At 42.2% G+C, this 17,362-nt stretch overlaps 2 protein-coding genes across 3 annotated transcripts in view; one reads left to right on the top strand and one right to left on the bottom strand.

Annotated features, from left to right (window-relative positions):
* Positions 1 to 9,836, bottom strand: part of LOC100473968 (major allergen I polypeptide chain 1) — a 39,125-nt gene extending 29,289 nt beyond the window's left edge. For both annotated transcript variants that reach the window (XR_004629110.1, XR_004629109.1), the window contains exon 1: positions 9,346 to 9,836. The gene's annotated coding sequence lies outside the window, so the exon portion shown is untranslated. The remainder of the gene's footprint in view (positions 1 to 9,345) is intronic.
* Positions 9,837 to 10,010: 174 nt separating this feature from the next.
* The window catches only part of LOC100476022 (zinc finger protein 181-like), a 10,677-nt gene continuing 3,325 nt past the window's right edge, over positions 10,011 to 17,362 (top strand). The window contains 4 exon segments of the mRNA XM_019793803.2: positions 10,011 to 10,300; positions 10,920 to 10,982; positions 16,695 to 16,815; positions 17,073 to 17,168. Coding sequence (XP_019649362.1) covers positions 10,974 to 10,982; positions 16,695 to 16,815; positions 17,073 to 17,168 — 226 coding nt within the window. The 5' untranslated portion in view covers positions 10,011 to 10,300; positions 10,920 to 10,973.

The following is a 17,362-nucleotide window of genomic DNA, read 5'->3' as shown; positions in this document are numbered from 1 at the left end:
TTTTTTTGCCTATCTATTACAGGTTTTTGATTTGTGGTTTCCATTAAGTTTGTATATAATTAGGTTGTATATAGCTAGGTTTGTATATATCTTATGCATATAACAGCCTACATTGAGTTGATGGTCACTTAAGTTTGAACCCATTTTAAAAATACTAAATTTACTCTCCCCAATGTTTTATGTATATGAATGCATAATTTACATCCTTTTATTTCATGAATTTCTTGACTGATTTTATTTATTTACATATTTATTTATTTAGGAGAGAGAGTGAGCGAGCACGAGCAGGGGTGCGACCAACGGAGAGGGAGAAGCAGGCTCTCCACTGAGCAGGAAGCCCAATGTGGGGCTTGATCCCAGGACCTCATTACCTGAGCTTCAGGCAGACACTTAACCAACTGAGTCACCCAGGTACCCCTCTTGACTTATTTTTATAGAGATAATTGATTTTACTGCTTTCATGCTTTAACCTCCATACTTGTTTTATAAGTGATTAATCTTCTACTCTTTAAAGAAATTATTTATTTAGAGTATGGGGGTGGGGGAGGGGCAGAGGGAGAGGGAGAAGGAATCTCAAGCAGACTCTGTCTGAGCATGGAGCCTGATTCTGGGTCCTATCTCACAACCCTGATATCATGACCTGAGCTGAAATCAAGAGTTGGACACTCAACTGACTAAGCCATCCAGGTGTCCCTAATCTTCCACTCTAATTTGCTTTTCTTTACCTGTGAAATTTTTTCCTTCATAACTTTCTTACTTCTGATTATGGCCTTATCTTTACATTCAAGAATTCCCTTTAACATTTCTTGTAACATCCTTTTAGTGGTAATGAATTCCTTTAACTTTTGTTTGGTAAATTCTCTCTCCTTCTGTTCTGAATGGTAGCCTTTCTGGAGAGTATTCTTGGTTGCAGATTTTCCTTTTAGCACTTTGAATATATCATGCCACTTTTTTCTGGCCTGCAAAATTTCTGCTGAAAAATCCATTGATAGCCTTATGGTCTCTCCCTTTTATGTATCTTTTTTCCTTAGCTGCTTTTAAAATTCTTTTTCTTATCACTACCTTTTGCCATTTTAAATCAAAGTGTCTTGGTATAGATCTCCTTGGGTTGATTTTGTTGGTTGTTCTCTGTGTCTCCTGGATCTGGATGTTTGTTTCCTTCCCCAGATTTGGGAAGTTTTCAGCTATTGTTTTTTCAAATAAATTTTCTGCCTTTTTCTTTTCTCCTTCTTAGATCCCTATAATGCAATACTATTATACTTGATAGTGTTATTGAATTCCCTTAACCTGTTCTAATTTTTTTTATTATTCTTTTTCCTTTTTCCCATTCAGTGTGGTTACTTTCCATCACTCTGTCTTCCTGCTTACTGATCCATTCTTTCTGCCATTCTTCTGCTTCCTCTACTCTACTATTGATTCCCTCTAGTGTATTTTAAATTTCAGTTATTGAGTTCTTCATCTCTGATTGGTTCTGTTTTATATTTTCTATCTTTTTGGTGAAGGTCTTACTGAGATCCTCCACTCTTTTCTCACATCCACTAAATATCTTTAGGACCATTACTTTAAATTCTCTCAGGCACATTACTCATCTCCATTTCACTTAGCCCTTTTGCTGTGGGTTTGTCCTGTTCTTGCATTTGGGACATATTTCTCTGCCTTCTCATTTTGTCCAGTGCTGTGTTTGTCTATATGTATCAGGCAAGTCAATTATGTCTTCTGATCTTGGAAGTGGTGGGCTTATGAAGAAGTAGTCCTCTGGTGCCCTATATTGCAATGTTCCCTGTTCACCAGAACCTGGCACTTCAGGGGTGTCTCCTATGTCCATTGCATTCACCCTACTATTGCGGCTGAACTGCATTTGCCTCAGTCCAATTGGCTACAGTGTCCCACTTTGCCTGTTGTGGGCCAGGTTTGGCCCTGGTGCTGTTAAGCATCCTGTCCTGAGCTGCCATGTGTTTGAAATTGGGTGATATAAGCAGTCAGACTATATGCCTGCCCTCAGTTGATCTGCCAGAGCTGCAATCTGCCTGTGCTGTCCCCTGAGAGGTTTTTGCTGGTGGGCAGGGCTGGCAGTCAGATCAGATGTCTGCCTTCAGTCTCTATGCTGGGGCTGTAGTCCAACTGGTGTGTGACTACACACCTTCCCCTCTCCCCAGGGCAGGAGTCACTTTGGAGTGGTGCTGGTCCTTGCCCCAACTGTTTGCGGGATATGATGTGGCAGGAGCCACTTTGGAGGTACTCCAGCTGAGTGGCACAGGTTGGGTAGAGCAGATTGACAGGAGAATATGGGGTGGGTTAAACTTTCCTCCAATTATCAATAGCATGTTCCTCATTTCCATCAGAGACTTCCTTCAAAAGCACTCTTGATATCCATGTTTCTATCAACTGTCCCTTCAAGGTATGGTGGACAGTCCCCAGTTTCTTCATGATCATTGGCTCCTGAAGACTTCCTGGAATCCAGCCTTTGAACTCCCCCAAATCACACACAGAATTTAGGGGCATGCATGTGCATAGTGTGGCAGGGTCTCAGGACACAGCAAAGGGCACACCCCTGAAGGCAGAGAGATTATCCTTAGCTATATCCTGATGCTAAGTTATCTGCTTGGGCAGTGGGGGTGAAATAGTGCAGCCCAATGGCTTGGGTCTGATGCTCTGGAATTTCCTGACTGAACTTGATCAAGTTATTTAACTTCTGTGTCTCAGTTTCCCCTTCTGAAAATTGATTGTCTTGTAATAGACTCTTAACATTACCATTGCTAAGTGCCAGGCACAGTTTGAAGCAATGAAAAATTAAAGATGGAAAGATGAGGCTGAAATCTTGCCCTTATAGAGCTCACATTCTGGTAATGGAAGGCAGACTATAAACAAGTAAACAAAACAGACTCATGATAAGCCACATGGTAAGTGCTGAGGAAGAAAGTAGAGTGTGTAAGGAAGATAGGTATGTGTGGGAAATTGGTAATTTGAATGGGATGGCTACAGGAAGTCACTGATGCGAAATTTGAGGCAGGGCCTGGGGGAGTGGAGGAACTGGCAGAGATGTTTGGAAGGAGGGTGATCCAGGTAGAGTGAGCAATAAGAGCAAAGGCCCTGAGGCAGGGGTGTGACTGGGGTGCTATACTCATTTCTGAGGCTGTGAAACAAATCACCGCAAACGTGCTGGCTTAAAATGCACATTTAGTCTCTTAAAATTCTGGAGGGCAGAGTCTAAAATTACATTCACTGGGCTGAAATCAAGGTGTTTGCAGGGCTGTGCTCCCTCCTGAGGAAGGGAAGAATCTGTTTTTTGCTCCTTCCAGCTTCTGGTAGCTGTAAGAATTTCTCGGCTTTGGCCACATCATTTCAATTTCTTCTCCATGGTCACATTGTTTTTTCCTCCCTGTCTGTGAACTCTTTCTACCTCTATCTTATAAGGACACTTGCAATTGCATTTAGGGCCCACCCAGATAATCTGGGGTAATCTCTCAGTCTCAAAAATGTAATCACATCTGCAAAAATCTATTTTGCCCTATAAGGTAACACAGGTTCCAGGGATTAGTTACCTTTGGCGGACATTTCCAGGTTTCCACAGTTGCTTAAAAATAAAAATCAAGGAGGTGTGGCTGCAGAAGAGTGAAATTTGGGAGGAATAGGAGATGTATCACAGACAGGTAACCGAGCGGAGGCCATTGCCAGGACTTTGGCTTTGACTTGGAAAAGAGAGGGGAACCACTGAGGGTTCTCAGTAGGATGACGGTCTAAGAGGATCCCTCAGTTTCTGTAGGAAGATCAGACTTTGGGGAGTCAGGATGGAAGCTAGGAGACCAGTAAGGGGATGGAACAATAATCCAGGTGAGAGATAGTGGTGGCTGGCCACACCACGGTAATAGTGGAGATGATAAGTGGTGGATTTGGGGTATATTAAAGGTAAATTGGACAGAATATGCCAACCAATTGCATACAGGAAGAAATAAAAGGAGTCAAGGTTGGCAATGAGGTTTTTAGTCTGAGCATCTGGAAAGCTACAGTTGCTATGTCCTGAGATCTGAAAGTCAGAGGGAGAAGTTCTGGAGCAGGAGGCAATGAAGAGCTCGGTTTTGGACACATTTGATTTTAGATGTTCATCAGACATCCAAGATGGCACATTGAGTATCTGATTAGATCTACTGGTCTGGAGTTGAGGGGATTGCCGTAAGCTGAAGATGGCAGTGTCAGTGCCCTCTAGCCACTGAGTATCAGGCAGACACTTGCAGTCAAACAAAGTAAAATGTATTGGTGGCCTGCAATGCAGGACGCTGTACACTGTGGGAATAATGGGTCATCTAAGTAAGAAGGTGCTAGAAAGGACACAGTACAGCCTTAGGCTTTTTTAGGTGACTTGGTGAGTTTAAGGAAGCAGAGCATTGCTCTGGATTGGATGCTGTATGGAAATGGGATAATTCTATGTCAGGGTGTCCCAAGAAATTATCTAAAAGGCAGAAGATCTTTATCTAGAAGGAAGAGGTACCAAAAATTCAGTAGTCACTTATATTACTCTGGAAAGGACTTCTGAGTTAGAAAAAGATTTCAGACCCAGAGTTCAGGAGTTCCCAAGCTTCTGGGACAGCCTAAGCATCACTTGGTCAGCAGTGACTGGCCAGAGCAGAGGAAGGAACTTGGGGCTACCCAGAGACAGACACAGATAGGGCACACCCAGAATCTCTGTGGGATATGTACAGGCAAATACAGACACTAAAGACACAGGAATTCACACTGGACAATACAAAGAGATATAAGTAGATATGCACTCTTATAGAGACACTCATACAACACAGAAACCACACACACACACACACACACAAACACACACACACCCTACAGGCCATGTGTTACAGAAACATGGGAGGTAAACACCCAAATACTCATTAAGACAGAGAGACACAAACAAACGCAGGATACACAGATGTCAATACACAAAGGTACCCACACATACACAGCAAGAAAAGTGCTCACAGACACATCTGGGCAAACACACAGAAACCCCCATAGACACACACAGATGCAGACACATTCAATGCTACACATAGATACACACTCAAGCACACATACATCAAAGAAGAATAGGGAAACATCCACAGAGACTTCTGGACACAGGGAGAGAAAAATATACAGAGTCATGCATGGACAAAGACACATTCAGGGAAAGGTACACATGTATATAATTGCAAAGATAAGTCCCATTCACCCAAGAACATACCTAGATGGAAATGAGCAAATGGTCACACACACATGCGAACATCCACAGATAGAAACACACACACAGGCACATACATGTATTCACACAGGCTTTTTTTTTTTCTCGGTCCTTTAGCTATTTTCATAAAGTTCACGTTCCAAGGTGCTTTCTAGGGCTGCTATAACAAAGTACCACAGACTAGGTGGCAATAGATATTTATTTTCTCACAATTCGGGGGCTTAGAAGTCCAGGATCAATGTGTTGATGGGGTTGGCTTCTTCTGAAGCCTCTCATTGTGTCTTCACATGGTCTTCCCTCCGTACAAGTCTGTGTCCCAATTTCCTCTTTTTATAAGTACAACAGTCATATTGGATTAGGGTCCAACCTAATAATCTCATTTTTACTTAATTACCTCTGGAAATACCCTATCTCCAAATACAGCCACATTCTTAAGTGCTGGAGATCAGGACTCCAACATATGGATTTTTGGAAGACAATATTCAGTCCTGTCTCTGCTGTTTAAATCCCTGTCGTGGCTCTCAATTTGCTCAATGTAAAATGAAATTCTTTGACCAGTAATATAGCATCTAGGGATTTATCATGAAAAAAAAAAAAAAAAGAAACCAAATACACACACAACAACGTATGTATGGGATATTCTTCACACATTTAAATAAAAATCTAAGCACAAAGAAAAAGTTCATTAAGGGGAGACTGCTTAAATATGTTACTTTTAGGATTCCTAATATGGAACACTGTAGACGTTCTAATGAAGGCATAGGTTGTATGTTACTAATATCCCAAGACATTCACAATGGATTCAGTAGTTAAAAAGAATGAGTACACATAATATAAGTCTATTATTAATAAATAATACCTTTCAACAGATGAGCATGTTAAGTCACTTTCTAAAGGTAGTGTTAATATTTTTCTAAATTTTGCTATAGTGTTTACTGAACTTAAAAAAAACAAACAGTAAAACTTTCTCTCCATACACTCATTTTCCCAGACTAACATACACATTGGAGTTCATCTTCCCTAAGCCACTTTTTGGACAAAACATGTAAAATCAACTAGTGGGAAAAACTTGGGCTTTTTACCTTGTTAACCCCATGAAGGTATTCTCAGGCTTAAGGTCTAAATGAAGTCCCTTTTGGAAGTAAAGCAAGGTTTATTCCAATTCCTCTATGATCCAAAAGGGAGGAAAGGAACGAGAAGGGACGTTCTCCCCATCAGCCACAAACAGGGCCCTTGACGCCCAGCCCTTAGTTTCCCTCAGGGAACCGAGCCAACCTACCAAAACAATGGCTATACACTATTGGTCAACCGTACCCACACCTGACACTTCCCACTGGACTCACCCTTTAGTCTGGTGTGAACCTAATACTGGTAACATAAATAATCAGAGATGAAGGATGTCCGATTTCCTCAGGGGCAGAAGGAGAGAGCATGCAGGTTTTGTTGGAGGCTCTGCACAGCTTATACACTGGACATTCTGGGTCAGATTGGAATGGATAGGTCTTCAAACCAGTGGCAGAAGAACGGGGACTAGACTCCTGGATTTAAAACTTTGGCCTAGGGGCGCCTGTGTGGCACAGCGGTTAAGCGCCTGCCTTCGGCTCAGGGCGTGATCCTGGTGTTACAGGATCGAGCCCCACATCAGGCTCCTCCGCTGGGAGCCTGCTTCTTCCCCTCCCACTCCCCCTGCTTGTGTTCCCTCTCTCGCTGGCTGTCTCTATCTCTGTCAAATAAATAAATAAAATCTTAAAAAAAAATAAAAAAATAAAAAATAAAAAAAATAAAACTTTGGCCTATAGTGGTACATGTAGGCTCATTTTAAAGTGATAGATGGAGGATGAGCCAGTAACAAGGACAAAGATCTCCACCAGGGGTCTCAGCAGAAATTTCTCTCTATGGCAAAAATAAATGATTTTTTTGATGCCTCTGCAAGTTAGAGCTCCAAACTTACTTTTTGCCCTGAGTCTTGGGACAGTTTCAGAATCAACATGAACTGGCTTTTCTTCTTCCAAGTTTATATTCTAAAATGTGCCCTTGACCAGATAAATTCCAACAGTAAAATCATTTACTGTAAATAATGCCTAATAGAAAAAGTAAAGAAGGCAGCTTAGGGCTAGTGGAAGGAGTGGGTTCAGTATGTCACGTAAAGTATTTTCCTAACTCCTTACTGATCTCTTTTGGGTCTATTTTCTTTCACAAGAGAATGGCATGTTTAAAACCAGTTTACTTACACCTATGAGTTCCCACTCCACCTGCCCCAGATTTCTCCTCTCATTCTCTACTCATCAGAATGCCTCCATCTTTTCTGGAGCACTCACATGTTAGGGGTTCAGCTTTGAGGTAATGTTCTTTAAGAGCTGGCCATAAATAGCTATTGAAACAAAAAGACTAGCCCTCTATTTAAACTTCTCTCCTCCGCCCCCAGCCCCATCTAGTCCTTTGAAGTTAGCCACTCCCCTCACCCAACCATGAACTGAATTTATGTGCCAAAAATCTGAGGACTCATAATGGAAGGCTTTATAATTCTCCCAGGAAGGTTATGACGAAAAAGCAGCAACAATGAAGAATCCCTATGTAAGGCATGCTGGATGGACTGAGCAGGGACTTTATGTCTAAATATAGTTTAAAGTGGTTGCAGACTGGCAGTAATCCCAGAACTTGTCCGAAAATGAAATTATGTAATCTCTAGAAAAGAAAGGTACTTTCATACAAGGATATCGGGAAGCCCCCTAATATCTCTTTTCAAGGACAAAGTGGCACACAAAGATAACCAACCAAAAAAGGAAACAAAGCAAACTGAGTGAGGAATTAAAAAAACAAATTTACAAGGAGATTCATAAAATCTTGTTATTGGTATTATCACATGCATATTATGACTCAACTGTGTCTACCATGTTACCAAAAGTATTTAAAAAACTGAAATTTAAAAGAATTGCCTGGAAAGGGGATTATGAATAGGAGACAGAGCAGAATAAATTATCCAGAATGCAATACAGACACTGAAAGATGGAAATTACAGAGTAGGATTAAAGACCCATGAAGGACAGAGTAGAAAGACCTACCAACTGGTGTTTAGAAAAAGAAAGAATGGGAAAGAGGCAATATATAAAGGGAAGAAAAATTTGCTGAGCAGAGGAAGATACCACTTCACAGATTCAAGTTGCTCAACATATCCCCAGCAAGAGAAAAATCGAAGAATTTCACACCACAAAACATGTAAAAACTGTAGAAAACACATTTGGTTACTGAATCCATTTCCAAAACCAGAATCTAAAGGTGAAAAAACTCCAATATCCTAGTCTCTGTCCTCCGCCTTTAAAGTCTTGCATTTTTCTATATAACTTGTATGTTAATATCAAAATGCCTTTGCTCTAAGAGAACAATGACCAAAAGGTGCAATTCTCAGAGAAGGAAATAGTAAAGCCAATAGACACATAAAAGATTCTCAATCTTATTAACAATAAAAGAAATGCAAATTTAAGCCACACTGAGTCACAACTTCACACTTAGAAGATTGGTAAAATCTGAAAATTTCACAAAATCAAGTACTGGCAGTAATAACTGGCAACCAAAATAATTATAAGCCATGGTAGGGGTGCAAATTGGTAAAATTTTGGAAAACAATTTGTCATTGTATAATAAAGACATGGATGGGAATATACTTTGCACTGGCAAATCTTTTGTTGTTACCTACTGTAGGCCTTGAGGAGAATCTAGGTGATGCCACAGTGTTTTTACAAACTACTCTTGCTACAGGTATTAAATAGCACAGCCACGAGATATACACCAAGGTGGAAGCATTGTCTAATGAATCTTATGCACCTAAGTACTTGACATATACAAGAAAATCCTTAGTCACACTATAATTTAAAAGTAAGCATAATTAAAATGAAATGAACAGGGACGCCTGAGAGGCTCAGTGGGTTAAGCTCCGCTTTCGGCTCAGGTCATGATCCCAGAGTCCTGGGATAGGTACTGCAACCGGCTCCTTGCTCAGCGGGGAGCCTGCTTCTCCCTCTGCGGCTCCCCCTGCTCGTGCTAACACATAAATTTAAAAATAAAAAAATAAAATGAAATGAACAGTTAAAAGTAAAACTAAGAAAAAAAGTAAAGTTAACAACCCAAATACACACCCGCAGTGGACTGCTTTGGCCTACGTCCATCTCCTCCAGCGGGCGTTTGGGTGGGGGGGCATGGACAGCGCTTCTGGGGACAGAAGTGGGTCAGGCTCTACGGGTTACAGGAGTGAAGGCCTTTTTCCTTAAAGCGCTCACCTGAGGCCGCCGTTTCTGAGTCCTTCGAGGACCTGTACACATGATAGCGGCAGACAGTATCATAGCCGTGACGGGACCTCACGAATTTCCGAGAAGTGTCTTCTGTCCGCTCACAGTTGTTGCCATGACAGCCCGGACACAGGGCCTTTTAGGAACCACAGCGCTGGGCAAGCGAGAGCCAAACACTCCAGGCCCACGAGCGGCTCAGAATTTTGCCTGAGAGACATTCCGCCGACAGACGCCAGCTCTCCCCCGGCACCAGCAAGGACTGCCCAAGTCCCAGCAGGAGGGCGTCCGCGCTAGCGACCCGGCGACCCGGAAGACCTTTCGCGGCCGCATCATGTTCTGGGAAGTGTAGTTTCGTGCTTTGGGCGCCACTGTACTTAAGAAGCACGCAGAGCGCGGTCCTGTTGTCCTCTCGACACTTCGTGTGCGCGTCCTAGCAGAGCAGCTATGCAACGAAAGCTGCAGACCGTGGCATTCCTAGGAAAACTCAGCCGTTTTTCTCGCTGGGCTCCCAAAGCGCGCGCGAACGCGCAGCCTTCTGGGAAGTGTGGTTTTACTGGGCGAATTGCGAGGCACAGGTACCTCGTCGCCGACGTGGAGGAAGCTGGGAAATGCTATTCCGGTGTGGGCTCCGTCCTCCGTCCACCTCGCGGTAATCTCAGGCAGGCAGCGAAATTCTCCCGGTGTAGTGCAGTTCTTTCGACGGCGGCGGCCGTGGTCCGCTCTCCACGTGTCAAGTACGCGGAGGTGCGGGCTCTGGATCCCCCGGGCCGGACTTCAGGGCCAGGGCAGGCCCGCCGGGACTCAGGCAAGTGTGGGTCCCGGCAGGGTGGCCGGGCGCCGGGCACGGCCGCCACGGCCTCGCTGGTGCTGAGTCTACACCGCGGTGTGAGCCCCGGCAAGGCCTTAGCTTCCTAGGCCTGTCTTCTCTGTAAAAAGGGTGTCGTTTACCTCATAGAGTTGTTGCGAGAAGGAAATGGTGGAGTGATTGTGCAGCGTACGCCCTGAAAGGAAACGCCACCTGCAATGATTTTTAGGCAGTCCAGTCGTGAAAGCGATGCTTTCCATTTGTGCAGCCTTCAACACATTGCTTCAGTATCGCAGAGTTTGTTTTCTCATCGTTTAGAAAAGAAATATGGAATAATGTGAATGTCTATCACGCATAGTTGAGAAGATTGAATGAGCCCTTAACGTTATTACTGTCGTTTTGTGAGTCTGTCTAAAAAATATGTAGTAGTTGATTTGCACGCCTCTGGCACCTGGTGAATGGTTACCTTGTGCCAAGGAACACTCTGCTAGTTTAGGAAAAGAATGGAGCCCTAGAAAGTGATTCCCAGTGTGCTTTTCCTTGCAGATGGGTCACAGCGCTGCAAGATAAGCCTCATTTTTCATGGCTCCTTTTTTGTGTTCTTGATCTGCCTTCTCAGGACGCTACTCTTCTTTAAGACAGGAAGCTGGAAAAAGGACTGTGTTGACAAGTCATGTTCCAGGTAAGTTGGTAATGTCCCCAGATCTTCCTGAACCACCTTAGCAGAACTCTTGAGTGCTTTGCGTCTCTTACCAGTTCCTACCTAACAGAGTCCTTTTAGGGACTGGATCCATGATTCCTTTCATTGTAGCAAAGGATGGAGCCCACAGAACTCCAGAGTTCTCTCTTCTCTCAGTGCTTTTCTTCTCTGCCGTCTCTCTGCTTTGAAGTCTTTGTAGAGTCTTGAGCAAAACTTTTTTGTTTGGTTTTGTTTTTTACTACAATTCAAAATTCAAGTTTGGAATTTTGGATTATTTGCTTTATGGTGTCAAAGCACTATTATGTGGTCTCAGTTAATGGTTTATCAATCTTTTCAGTTGTTCAAGTCAAGAGATGGTTGGAGTCATCTTTGATTCTTTCCTTTCTCTTAAAACTTACATTCAGACAGTCTAGCTGGATCTAAAATACATAGAGGATATCCAAAGAATATGACCAATGGTTAGACCATCCAACCACACCACTGCCACCATACTGTCATTGCTCAGCTTAAAACTCTGCAGTGGCCCTAACTCAGATGTCAGAGTACTACAGTGACTTAAAAAGCTTTGTGTAATCAGGCTTTTACCTTTCTGATCTCATCTTGCTCTGTCTCCTTGCTCCTTGTGAGCTCTAACCAGTGGCTGCTGCTTCCAGACCTTGGAAATTGCTGTACTGTCTGCTTGGAATCTTCTTTCCCCAGATATGTACAGGCTTGCATTCTTACCTCCTTCATAGCTCTGCGCAGTGGTTACTTTCTCAGTAAAGCTTCCCTGAACACCTGCAGTCAACTTTTCTAACAATTCTCCTCCTCCTCACTGCTTTGTTGTTTTTCTGCCTAGTGATTATCACTCACTAGATAATATACTATTTGTTTACTAAATGCATATGCTCATTGTTTGTCTCTTCCCTTTGGGAGGGATTTTTTTTTTTTCTTTTTTGCTGACTGTTTTCAGTACCCAGAGTGGTATCTGGTACAAAACAGAGGCTTAGTAAATAGTTGTTGAGTGAAGAAGCTTTGAAAAAATGGTAGGGTAGAATCATGGGGTGGAAGGTGAAGCCTGCACAGAAGGTATTAGTGGTGTATGTGCATGTTGGGCAGAGTCTGGTTTCTTGGGAATATTAGATAACTAGAATTGAAAAACGATTTCTTCAAAAAGATTTTATTTATTTATTTGACAGAGGGAGAGGGAGAAGTAGGCTTCCCACTGAGCAGGGAGCCCCATGTGGGGCTCGATCCCAGAACCCTGGGATCACGACCTGAGCTGAAGGCAGACATTTAACCTACTGAGCCACCTGTGCACCCCAAAAAACTATTTTTTTAAAAGTAAAAGGTAAAATGAACTAGCTGCCAAAATCATTCATTGATTCATTTTTTAAAAAGATTTATTTATTTAATTTAGAGAGAGAGTAGGTGAGCAAGTTGAGCAAGAGGGGGAGAGGGAGGGAGAATCTCCAGCAGACTCCCCACTGAGCGTGGAGCCTGATGTGGGGCTCAATCCCAGGACGCTGAGATCATGATCTGAGCCAAAATCAGGAGTTGGATGCTTCACCGACTGAGCCACCCAGACACTCTTGATTCATTTCGTAAACATTTATGATGTACCTGTTAGGAAGAATCGCACATGGGTTTCAGTGTGCGCCGACATGTAGGACTTCGTGATCTAGCGCAATACTGAGAGAACTTTCTACAGTGGTGGAAATGTTCTTTATGTATGTTGTCCAGTATGGTACGCACCAGCCCCATATGACTGTTGAGTATTTGGACTATGATTAAAGTGACCCAGGAACTGAATTTTAAATTTTATTTAATTTTTAATTTTTATTAATTTAAACTTACATAACCAAATGTGGCTACTGGCTGTATTGAGCATTACAGGGCTAGTAGAAAAGCAAGAATGCATAAGAAGTTTAGATAGGTGCTGGAACAAATATCCTAAGTTCTTCCGGGGACAAAGATGAATGAACATCCTAGGCTGGCTGGGCAATTGAAGGGGAAGAGAGAGTTGAGGCATCCCTGGGGAAGCAAGGCTGGACCTGGTTTTGGTGGCCCACGGTACCAGGGAGGCAGAGATAGAAGTGAAGTTACAGCAAACTGAGGGAACACCTCGAGTATAGGTAGGTAGGGCTTAGAGTCTTTCAGGGAACTGCAAACATCTTCTAAAGCGGTGGTTCTCAAACAGGTGATTTTGTCCCCCTTAGCCCTACCTACAGGGGACATTTGATAATGTCTGGACACACATTTGGTTGTCACTGTCTGGGGGGTGTTGTCATGCACTGAAATAAAGTTCTCAGACACCAGTCTGAGTGGCCTTGCAGGACTGCCTCTGCAAGGGAGAGAGCAGCAGCTGAATTCTGCACATAGCTTTTATTTTATTTTTTATCAGAAAAGCAAGGATAGATGCATCAAATGGTGAGAAAGGAGTACAAAAGGATGGCAACTATGTTGAAGCCATAAAGCAGGTTTGCGTTCTCCCCTGCGCGCCAGCACCAGGGAGGCAGTCATGGGATAAGGGAGGAGTGGGATGTTTCTACTAGCAATCGTCAGGTACAGGAAGGGGGACTAAGGGTTACATTCTTCCATTGCTCTAAACCTGTGCCCTGCCCCAGGGGATCATGGGATCCTGTTCATACCAGGCCATTGCTTTCAATAGCCTGAGACCAGGAATGCCGCTGACCCTTCAGCTGCTTCCACAGTCACCCCTTAGGGCTTACAGTGCATTTTCTTTCTTTCTTTCTTTTTTCTTTCTTTTTTCTTTTCTTTTCTTTCTTTTCTTTTCTTTTCTTTTTTTTTCTTTTCTTTTCTAAGATTTTCTTTATTTGACAGAGAGAGACAGCCAGCGAGAGAGGGAACACAAGCAGGGGGAGTGGGAGAGGAAGAAGCAGGCTCCCAGTAGGGAGCCTGAAGCGGGACTCGGTCCCAGGACCCCGGGATCATGCCCTGAGCCGAAGGCAGACCCTTAACGACTGAGCCACCCAGGCGTCCCAACAGTACATTTTCTAAGGATAACTCTAGGGGGACAGAGGGGAATTGCGACTAGTATCTGATGGGCGGAGGCTAGGGATGCTACTAACTTACTGTTCTACGATGTACAGGACAGCACCCACAACAAAGAATTATCGAGCTTAAAATATCAGTAGTGCCAAGGTTGAGAAACCCTGATTTAAATAAAGAACAAAGAGTATCTAGTAATGAGATTATGTGAGTTTTCTTTTTCAGACTTAGTACAATGATGTTCATTAATATGTGTTCAAAACTTAAAATATGAAATATCTTTGCATTGGTGGAATAAAACATAGTATCTTGTGCATTAATTTAGTATTGATTTTTTTAGAAGATTTATGTATTTATTAGGTAGAGAGTGTGCCTGTGCGGGGGGCGGGGGCGGCATGGTGGTGGAGAGGGGCAAAGGGAGAGGGAGAATCCCAAGTAGACTCTGCTAAGTGTGGGCCTGACACAGGGCTCAATCTTACCACCCTGAGATCACAACCTGAGCTGAAATCAAGAGTTGGATGCTTAACTGACTGAGACACCCAGGCGCCCCTAGTATTGATTTTTAAATTTGGTTTATCGAGTAGGATTTGTAAAAGCCAATCATTTAAAACCATTGTGGAAAGTAGGAAAAGATGGGAAACTTTCCCATTCATATGATAAGGCTAGCATAACCCTAATACCTGGGTAAGTATAAATACAAATGAAAAAAGGAATTTTCCCTGGTTCCAAAAGGGAAAGAGATCCTCCCCTCCTCCCTTTTTTTAGAGTATTTCCTTTGAGAAAAACCTGTAGTTGTAAATCCTTTCTCTGTCCCTTTGAGATGTTTGTGAATCTTTTTCAAAGCTAAATAAGCCCCTGCCAATATTTCAGGGCAGTAAAGTCTTTCTTAAGGCCTTGCAGCTGTCTCTTTGAAATGAAAACATGAAGGACAATGCACCCCTATCTCCCTGTGTGGGGGTTTAGCCTAGGCTCCTGGCTCCAAGTTCTAACTACCTGCTTGTCATGAGGATAGGAGAATTTTTATTTTTCTTGGGGTAAAAGCAATTAACACGGTTGGTCACTCCAATTACCAGGGGAATTTAGGATGAACTGTATGTTGCAAATGATGCTGCCAAGTCCTCTTACTTGAGGACAAATTATTTATTTTGAAAACATCTATGTTATAGGTTATCCTGGCTTTATAAAAGGGTGAGATTTCTTTCTGTCCTTGCATCTCATTCGTGATTGCCTATGAGGTATGTTACAGTCTGCTGTGATGCTTACTTAGTAGTAAAACTGTTCTCTTTCCTACATTGTGAAGAGTATTTTCTGCTTGGCAGATTTGATTTTTAGCTGCTTTCCCAACACCTGACAAAGGTAAATTCCCTCTTTAAAACCAAAAACCAGGGGCGCCTGGGTGGCACAGCGGTTAGGCGTCTGCCTTCGGCTCAGGGCGTGATCCTGGCGTTATGGGATCGAGCCCCCACATCAGGCTCCTCTGCTATGAGCCTGCTTCTTCCTCTCCCACTCCCCCTGCTTGTGTTCCCTCTCTCGCTGGCTGTCTCTATCTCTGTCTTATAAATAAATAAAAAATCTTTAAAAAAAAAAAAAAAAAAAAAAAAAAAAAAAAATAAAACCAAAAACCAGGATCACTAATGAACATACATGCAAAACATCCAATAAAGTAATAGAATATTAAATTAACCACTCTTGGAATGAAAAATTTATCACGGCCAAATAATGTCTATTTCATCAATGAAAGATAAGAATAATGCCATTTAAAATGCATACATTTTTTGCATGTATTATAATTTTTTTTAAAGATTTTTTAAAATTTATTTATTTGACAGAGATAGAGACAGCCAGCGAGAGAGGGAACACAAGCAGGGGGAGCGGGAGAGGAAGAAGCAGGCTCANAGGCTCATAGCAGAGGAGCCTGATGTGGGGCTCGATCCCATAACGCCGGGATCACGCCCTGAGCCGAAGGCAGACGCTTAACCGCTGTGCCACCCAGGCGCCCCTGCATGTGTTATAATTTGACTAACAAACTATTACTGAACATTTAAGCTTTTTCTAAAGTTTTGCTATTTTAAATAATACCATGAATGGGTACTGTTTCCTTAGAATATTTTTCTTGAAATGTGTCTTTTAATTCTTTGTCCTTACTTTAAGGTCAATTCAGGGACTGCCTGTGGTATGAAAATATTCTTTAGTCTTCTTGCCCAGGGGTCTCAAATTATTTTAGTTATGTATTATCAATACAAGGTTTAATTATATACCATAAGTAGTTTTTGTTTATAAATTAGTTATGTATGTGTCTATCTTTCAAGATGTCTTTTTCTGAACTTATTGGATCATTTTTTTTGAACTTTAGTGGATCATCATTTTTATTTACCTATCATGTAAGCTATGAAAAACACAACTAAGCACTTGACTGTGTGCTGTCAAATGTTGAATGCTGATTTTAAAAATTTCAGAATTCTTTTCCCTTTGACAGAATTAAAACTCTCCTGAAGCAAAGCTCTTTTATTTGTCTCTTACCCATACTGTAAAACAATGCCAAACATGTAATTATCCAATTACTACTTAACCTAGATCAGATTCCTAGTCATTGCCACAACTACTGAATCTTGTTCTTTTCTACAACTGGGATAATTTTACCCCTTAACCAGTGACAGAAGTGGCCTTGGCTGTGACTGAGCCTAAATATGTTTGCTGTTTCAGGTGACATTTAGTGATGTGGCCATAGACTTCTCTCCTGAAGAGTGGGGATGGCTAGATTCTGCTCAGAGGGATTTATACAAGGATGTGATGGTCCAGAATTATGAGAACCTGGTTTCTCTAGGTAAGCATATCTTGCTTTTCATCCCAATGAGGGAGAACTTCTGTTACTCAGAATTGCTGGAGATTCTCCTGAGTATATGGCTGAAATTTTGTTTCATGTTCCCAAGGATGTGTAGAGCTCTGTTGTGCCCTTCCTAAAGCTTATCCTCCCATTTCAGTGACCATCCTTCAAAACTGCCTTTGGTTCCTTTTATGATGATGGCCTCTCCTCCATGAGGACCATAGTTTAAACAGGTTCTAAATTTTTCCTGCAAGCAGGTCTTTCCATACCTAAGCCATATGTGATCGGCTTACTGGAGGATGGGAAAGAGCCTTGGATGGTGGAGAAAAAACTGTCAAAAGGTATGTTTCTAGGTAAGTCATGGAGAATCAGGCAAAAGAGATCTTGTTAAACATGCTTGTAGAAAGTATGGAGGCATTTTAGGGTATTTTAGGGATACTGTCTTCAGAGATCCCAAATGTAACAAATTGAGGGATCCTTAGCTTAGATTTTATTTTATTTTATTTATTTTTTTTTTTTTTTTTTTTTTTTAATTTTTTTTTTTTTT

Source organism: Ailuropoda melanoleuca, chromosome 12, assembly GCF_002007445.2.
Source record: "Ailuropoda melanoleuca isolate Jingjing chromosome 12, ASM200744v2, whole genome shotgun sequence".
NCBI lineage: Eukaryota > Metazoa > Chordata > Mammalia > Carnivora > Ursidae > Ailuropoda > Ailuropoda melanoleuca.
This window is presented reverse-complemented; position numbering and strand designations above follow the sequence as displayed.